The following is a 7,978-nucleotide window of genomic DNA, read 5'->3' as shown; positions in this document are numbered from 1 at the left end:
TTACCCCCGGGGTATCCAAGATGTAGGTGACTTTGTTTCTTCAGTAGAACACATTTGATGATTTTTAACTCCTGCTTTTGCAGTCTATCAGTCGTATAATGCATGGCAATAGTAACAAAATCTATGAGAGTAAAAAAAACATGCACAGACAAATCCAAATTAAACCCTGCGGCTCGTGATGACACATTGATGTCCTAAGACACGAAACGATCGGTTTGTGCCAGAAACCGAACAGTATTTATATAATTTTTTACCTCTAATACAACACTATGTCCAACTGTCTTTGGGCGCGCACACGGCATCTGGTGCGTGAGGTGTGTACGCGCTCTGGCGTTGAATATTATTCAATGTCTTGTGTTAAAATATAGGATTGCAACCATTTTAGCAGCCTGACGGCAACATTAACTGAATAGTTCACCCAAAAATGAAAATGCATTCATCATTTACTCACCCTCAAGTCGTTCCAAACCTCTGAGTTTCTTTCCTCTGTTAAACACAGAAGAAGATATTTTGAAGAATGTTGGTAACCAAACAATTGACGGTAGCCATTGACTTCCATAGTATGGAAAGAATATTATGGAAGTCAATGGCTACCATCAAATTTTTCAGTTTCATTTTAGGGCGAACCTTCACTTTATATCAACCGTGTCTGACACTTGTAGAACTGTACATTTTCAAAGTTGGAAAACTGGTTTTCCATTGCACTTTTCCCAGCAGGAAGTTGGAAATTACGATTTTTATTACGAGTTGAATGGGACATACCATAACGGTTAACTTCCATTCAAATCAAAAGAGAATAGAAATATTGTTAAAATCCTAGTCCTATCTATAAAACACGATGGATGAATCGGCTCTAATTTTATTTGATTACATTTTGGCATTACCTCTTAAAAATGGAAGGTTCCAAAAAGGTTGTTTTTCCGACAAACAGAAGTGAAAATAACACAAGCAAAACACAACACAATGAATGCCAGCAAAAATACTTTATGCAATTGTTTTGCTACCATACGTTACAAATGCTGCACATTCTACCCCTCGTCTGCCTAAACAACAGCACTAACCCGTCTATTAGCATTGTGTTGCGGTGTAGTAGACTACAGATAAGTGTGCACACAGACATCATTCATGAGGGCGAATCCGACGCTAATCATCAGACTGAATCTCTTCTGTCCTTTCTTTGGATTTTTTCAAAGCTTTCTCCAGTTCTTCCATCACAGGCAGAGGTCCCTCGTATTTGTTGGTTTGGATAGACCTGAGTTTGTCCTGATAGTCCTCTGGAAGCCCGTTCTGCTCCGCGCCCATCACAATAACCTGAGACACAGAAGCTACTTCATTTCTACTGGCATCTTGAAGATATTTCTGTCAGAGAACACACCCTCTGCAGGAATCTAGTCTAGACTTTTGAGTGTCGTCATAAAGTGTAGTTTACATGAGGAAGATTCATCATGTAAAGTGAACAGTGTGTTGTTTTTGTGTCAGACTTTTTCTATTGCAGTTTTTTGGTTAAAAACCTGCTTTTATTTGTCTTCTGAAAGTGCGTAAATGTAATGTAAATTAAATGTAGATTTTAGGTTAAAATGTAAATGAATGTATTAAGGATATCTTGGGTCCTGACACCACTTCTTTCAAATTCTTCACTCTTTTTAATCTAGAGTTTCTGGATTAAAAAGTCTTAATTCAGCCTTCCACAAAGTAAGGTCTTAAATCAGAGCAGAAAATCTGAAATTCATAAAGTCGCGGCATTAAATGTTGCATGCATTACACAAAATGTCAAATAACTTTTACTGTATCTTCTGATCACAATGCACAGAAGAGCTGTTCTTCCTCAGTACTTGTGGTTGGTTTGCCAGTACAGATATCTAAACATCCTTAAATCAAGATACGTTTACTTGAAATGCAAAATGAAGATATAAACAAATATCTGTCAATGCGGAATGAAAACTTGTTTTCCCAAGAAATCATACAGTATTGACAGCGTGTTCCCTTTATTTCTTAAATGTTCTTTAACTGGTCAAACAGGTCTTAAAGTCATACATTTGCAGAAACCCTGTAATCACCATCATTTTTCATCATTACATGGTGTCGCAAACTAAATTTGACATATTATACAGTACAAATTGTTTAATGTGCATGTGACAAGAACAATATGTTTGCATGTAAATGTTTAGGACAGTATAGAGATCTATTCATAAATTCAAGCACATGTGCTGCTTTCCTAAAAGTGACATCCAATTTAAATGGATAAATATGGAGAAGTTATCTTGTGGCAGAGCCTCTTGTGTTGTATGGGATGCTTCGGTTTGATGTGTTTCTGTTGTAGCACTGACTCAGTTGCTAGCGGTGCTCTATTGTCTCGTACAAAGCTGACCGGAGCAAACGCCAGAAAAAACACCACAACATTGTCCTTTCACCAGCAGCACAAATAACAAACGCATTCTGTTTTAAAGAATGATATCAGATTACGCCGTTTAGAGAAGCATGCGTTTCTGTTGTTGTTGCTGTAATTTGACACACAATAGAGGCTGAGAAATCAGATTCAGGTTCATTCTCCTCTTAATTCAGAAATGTTCATACGGTAATTGTGATGGATCTTTCAATCAATCAGTGGATCCAGTTCACAAAATCAGTCAGAATGATTAATTCACAAGTCGAAGTGAGCCGAGTTCAACTTTCTGAATAACTTGTTAATAACCCACTGGTGGAGGAAGTGATTATTAATGAATAACCATTTCATTTTCAGTCTGTTCCTCATACTATCATGTGGCATCTTATGAAACTGCTTTTGTGTTCTTTTTGTCTCTTTGTTTTTTTACTCACAATTTCCAGACAAATTATTTTAGAGCTTGGCATTACTAGAATAACGTTATACTCTATAGTTATGCTAAGCTCTATAATATATTATTTGCTAGAAATTGTGTGTGAAAATTTTATTCTGGTTATGCAAAGCTCTAAGATATTTTATGTGCTATAAATTGTGAGTAAAAATTATTATTCTGGTTATGCAAAGCTCTAAAATATTTTATTTGCTATAAATTGTGAGTAAAAATTATTATTCTGGTTATGCAAAGCTCTAAAATATTTTATTTGCTATAAATTGTGAGTAAAAATTATTATTCTGGTTATGCAAAGCTCTAAAATATTTTATTTGCTATAAATTGTGAGTAAAAATTATTATTCTGGTTATGCAAAGCTCTAAAATATTTTATTTGCTATAAATTGTGAGTAAAAATTATTATTCTGGTTATGCAAAGCTCTAAGATATTTTATTTGCTAGAAATTGTGAGTAAAAAATATTATTCTGGTTATGTAAAGCTCTAAGATATTTTATTTGCTATAAATTGTGAGTAAAAAATATTATTCTGGTTATGCAAAGCTCTAAAATATTTTATTTGCTAGAAACTGTAAAAGTCTTCAAAAAATAACTAGAATAATGTATATTTATAAAATGCATAAAAACACGCACAGAATTATATGTTTCCATTGATTTCCATTTGGTCAAAATTATGAGTAAAAAAAATATTATTCCAGCTATGCCAAGCTCTAAAATATTTTATTTAAAAAATGTTTTTACAAATATATTTTTTTAATTTTTTACATACAAAATATTTTTTAAAATGACTAGAATCATATATTTTATAATGCATAATGCATAAATTTCCAAAGTTTTCCAGGTCTAGATATCACGCTTTTAAAATGACACTTCCTTATTTATCCTAGACTGTGAAAATCCTGGTTCTTCTTGTTAAGGGGTTGAATTAAAATAAGATATATCTTAATTTTTAAGCCCGAAACACACTGCGTGATTTTTGGCTGTCCCAGACTAAAGATTGGCATCGTAAAACACTCGTGGTGATTTCTGTGATCGTGGCTCCTAATCTGTGCTCTTATATCGTACAGTGAGAGAGGGTCAGAGACGGCCGTTGTCACAGTCATGCGACCAAAGATAGCCTACGATCATTTTCTGACTGTGTCAGAAATACAGCATGATCATCGCACCGTGTGTTTGCTGCTACGATCCACGTTTGCTGACCAACCAATAAAAACACGACATGGCGCTAAAACATAAAACTGCTTACCTCGAGCTCTCATGCCTTCCTCTTTTGCCGCTTCCACTTTTATTCAGCACACATGAAAACTGCAACTGCTAAAGTGTGATTTATCATGCTCTTATTGTTTACCACTAGCGCATGCTGATGACGTTTTATTCTTCTATAGTAACGTGCATCGTAGCGTACGATTCAATAGGTGTCATCATCGTACAATCTACACGCATGTCGTAGCCACGTTTATTAGATCCATGTGTCACAGTGTGATATGCAATGATCTTATAGGTTTGCTAAAATTGTGCAGTGTGTCTCGGGCTTTGAGTCATTTTAAGCCATCTTGATTCCCTTTTGAAACTCTTCCTGCATTTTCAATAAACAAGGCCTTTAATGGGTTAGCTCCTGCGTACTTAACTAGTCTTCTACCGCGCTACAATCCATCACGCTCCCTAAGGTCGCAAAACTCTGGACTTTTGGTAGTACCTAGGATAGCAAAGTCCACTAAAGGAGGAAGAGCTTTTTCACATTTAGCTCCCAAACTCTGGAATAGCCTTCCTGATAACGTTCGGGGTTCAGACACACTCTCTCGGTTTAAATCTAGATTAGAGACACATCTCTTTGGCCAAGCATTCACATAAAGTATCTAATAACCTTGTACTTCAGTCATATCTGATCAAATGCACATTAACAGTCTTTTGCTTGTGTTGAACACATCATTTTTTGCTTGGCATCCCGAGGTAACTAGGAATTACACGTCATTAACTAACTGCATGATTCTTACTGTACATTTCTGCCATATGGATATCAACACTGATAAGCTACTACTAAACAATGTAGAAACTTAAATTTTCTGTGAAGCTGCTTTGCAACGATTTGCATTGTGAAGAGCGCTATACAAATAAACTTGAATTGCAAAGTGTTGTGAACCACAGTTCTAAACGAAGCTTTAGTCCTGATAAAAGCCGTATTTCTGTGACTTGTTAAAGCACGCAGGAGACTGTACCTGTAGATACTGCGGTGAAGGTGGTGCATAAACGCAGCTGTTCATGATATACGTGCGACAGCTGAGGTCCTGTCTGCTGGTGGAGACGTTCACCTCCACTGGGCTGTAGGTGCCCATTTTCACATTCTCCTGCCTGCAGAGGAACATCCAGCGCATGTGAGGCGCTCCATTAGTCACTTACTACTGCTACGTTTCTACATGAAGATCTCTGACTAAAAAATGCTGGGTTGTTTCAACCCAACTTTAGATCAAATATGGACTAACCCAGCTGTTGGGTTAAATTTTTACATTAACCCCTTAAGTGTCACCCCTCATTTCTGAACATAGACGTGAAAGTGCACTATCCAAACTTAAATTGTTATAATTCATGAACGCTTTGGAATACAGACCTAAAGTTGGACTCTTTTTCGTTTTTTTTTTTAGTTTACTGCAAAAGTGGAATCATTTTAAAATATTAAAGTATCAAAAAGTTATAGAAGTTTAAATTTACTGTAAAGAAAATGCACTGTACTCAATTTTTTTTAGTTTATATAAAATTAAATATTTCACAAAATATTTTTGAATCCAAAATTGCTATAAAATTAAAGCCTTTTGTCTAAAGTTATGTTCCAAATTTGAAGTTGATATAAAAAAAAAATAAATTTGAGGTTCCTGTGAGATTTTATTTAGAGCGTTATATCACAAACAGCCACTGGGTGCCATCAAAACTTTTTTTGATGCATTTTTCTGTCACACATGTCTAAATTTCTCGGTCATTGTTACTTCTATCAAAAATCTTGAGACTCAGACCTTTCCGACAATATGTATTTTATCAAGTTTATAAAAAATTGTGATTCTAAAAGACCGTAATACTTTTTGTAATATGACACTTGCCTCCCTCCACTAAGGGGAGGAGACCACTAAAAGATTTTAAAGTACCATTTCCACGGTAATGCAATTTCCGACTTAAAAATGGTTTTCACAGGATGAATTCTGAGGTTTTAAGCTTGAATGACCAAAATATGTGATGGAGAACAAAGACAACAAAAAAAAAGAGTGCCATTGGGCCCGCCGGTGATACATTTTTAACCCAAAAGTTGGGTTAGTCCATATTTGACCCAAAGTTGGGTTGAAACAACCCAGCATTTTTTAGTGTACTGTATGTGTGTGTTTGGGGTCTGAAAGCGTCCACCTGTCGAGGGACTCGAGGTCCGACATGTTCATCCTCCACATGATGCCCCAAACCTCGTCCCCTGGGCTGTGTTCGATGGTCGCAACGCCGCCATGCCAGCGCTGACTCGCCAGTCCTTTATGATTCCCGAAGACCAGTTTATAATCCTGGAGAGGAGGACCAGTCAGTTACATGTGTAGATGGATACAGTCAAACCAAAATTTATTCAGACACCTTCAACATTTCTCACATTATCACAGTTTATTCGATATGGTTTAGAAAGTGGTAATAATATATGACAAGAACTCAGAGTTAAACTGTGTCAGAACAAATGTGACCCTGGAGCACAAAAGCAGTCATAAGTAGCACAGGTATATTTGTAGCAATAACCAACAATACATTGTATGGGTCAAAATTATCAATTTTTCTTTTATGCCAAAAATCATTAGGATATTAAATAAAGATCATGTTCAATGAAGATATTTTGTAAAGTTCCTACCGTAAATATATAAAAACTTAATTTTTGATTAGTAATATGCATTGCTAAGAACTACAACTTTAAAGATGATTTTCTCAATATTTTGATTTTTTTTGCACCATCAGATTCCAGATTTTCAAATAGTTGTATCTCGACCAAATATTGTCCTATCCTAACAAAACATACATCAATGGAAAGCTTATTTATTCAGCTTATTTACTCAGCAGTTTAAATCTCAATTTCAAAAAATTTACCCTTATGACTGGTTTTGTGGTCCATGGTCACAAATTCATCTTGATAATGTCAGATAACTTTGATAGAAAAGTATGTAATAATTTCGGTTGAAATTTAAGTACACAATTAGATTATACCAATTTAGGTCAACCAATTACCAAGAAATTCTTAATTTTATTCAGTCTATGGTGCAAAAAGGTTAAAAAAGACATTAACAATTAAAGAAAAAAACACTTAAGCAAAACATGGGCAGGTAAAAGTGTCAATTTTTTTATCAATTTTACTGGTAGTCCACTGTATGAAGAATTTGAGTATATGTCACAGTTTACTTTATTTTGCTATCCTCAATTACATAAATTAACTAGTGTCCTCCTGCACCCACTAGTAAAAAAATATTAAAAATTATATCTGGTGTCTGAATAATTTTTAGTTTGACTACAGATAGATGGATGGATAAATACATGGATAAAAATATAGATAGATGGATGGATACATAGATATAGTTAAACAGTTCGATAGATGGATGGATAAACAGTCGGATGGATGGATGGTTAAATGGATAAAAACATGGATGATAAACAGTTTGATGGATGGATAGATAAACAGTTGGATGGATAGAAAGATGGGCAGTGTGATAGTTGGATAGACCGATGGAACGATATATGGATAAAAAGTTGGTCAGTGTCATAGATGGATAAACCAATAGATTGATGAATAAAAAAGCACACTTTTTAAAAATGAATAAAAAGATGGATGGATAAAGAGCCAGATGGAAGGATGGATGGATGAACAGTTGGAAGGATGGATGGATGTATACATAAACAGTCAGATGGATGGATGGATAGATAAACAGTCGGATGGGTGGATGGATAGATAAACACTCAGATGGATGGATGAACGTATAGATAAACAGTCGGATGGATGGACATATAGATAAACAGTCGGATGGATGGACGTATAGATAAACAGTCTGATGGATGGATGGATAAATAAACACTCAGATGGATGGATGGACATATAGATAAACAGTTGGATGGATGGACGTATAGATAAACAGTCGGATGGATGGA

General features: G+C 35.2%; 2 protein-coding genes across 2 annotated transcripts in view; both read right to left on the bottom strand.

Annotated features, from left to right (window-relative positions):
• LOC107673316 (nucleotide-binding oligomerization domain-containing protein 1) overlaps positions 1-700 on the bottom strand; it is a 9,414-nt gene extending 8,714 nt beyond the window's left edge. Inside the window, 1 exon segment of the mRNA XM_074186955.1 lies at positions 671-700. Within this exon segment, the coding sequence (XP_074043056.1) occupies positions 671-700 (30 nt within the window).
• A 268-nt stretch (positions 701-968) lies between these two features.
• Positions 969-7,978, bottom strand: part of ggctb (gamma-glutamylcyclotransferase b) — a 10,443-nt gene continuing 3,433 nt past the window's right edge. The window contains exons 3-5 of the mRNA XM_016466888.1: positions 6,218-6,363; positions 5,047-5,179; positions 969-1,311 (exon numbers count right to left, since the gene is read on the bottom strand). Coding sequence (XP_016322374.1) covers positions 1,144-1,311; positions 5,047-5,179; positions 6,218-6,363 — 447 coding nt within the window. The 3' untranslated portion in view covers positions 969-1,143. The remainder of the gene's footprint in view (positions 1,312-5,046; positions 5,180-6,217; positions 6,364-7,978) is intronic.

Source organism: Sinocyclocheilus anshuiensis, unplaced genomic scaffold (assembly GCF_001515605.1).
Source record: "Sinocyclocheilus anshuiensis isolate Anshui unplaced genomic scaffold, SAMN03320099.WGS_v1.1 scaffold480, whole genome shotgun sequence".
Lineage (NCBI taxonomy): Eukaryota > Metazoa > Chordata > Actinopteri > Cypriniformes > Cyprinidae > Sinocyclocheilus > Sinocyclocheilus anshuiensis.
The sequence above is the reverse complement of the archived record's forward strand: the minus strand, read 5'-3'. Positions and strand labels throughout refer to the sequence as shown.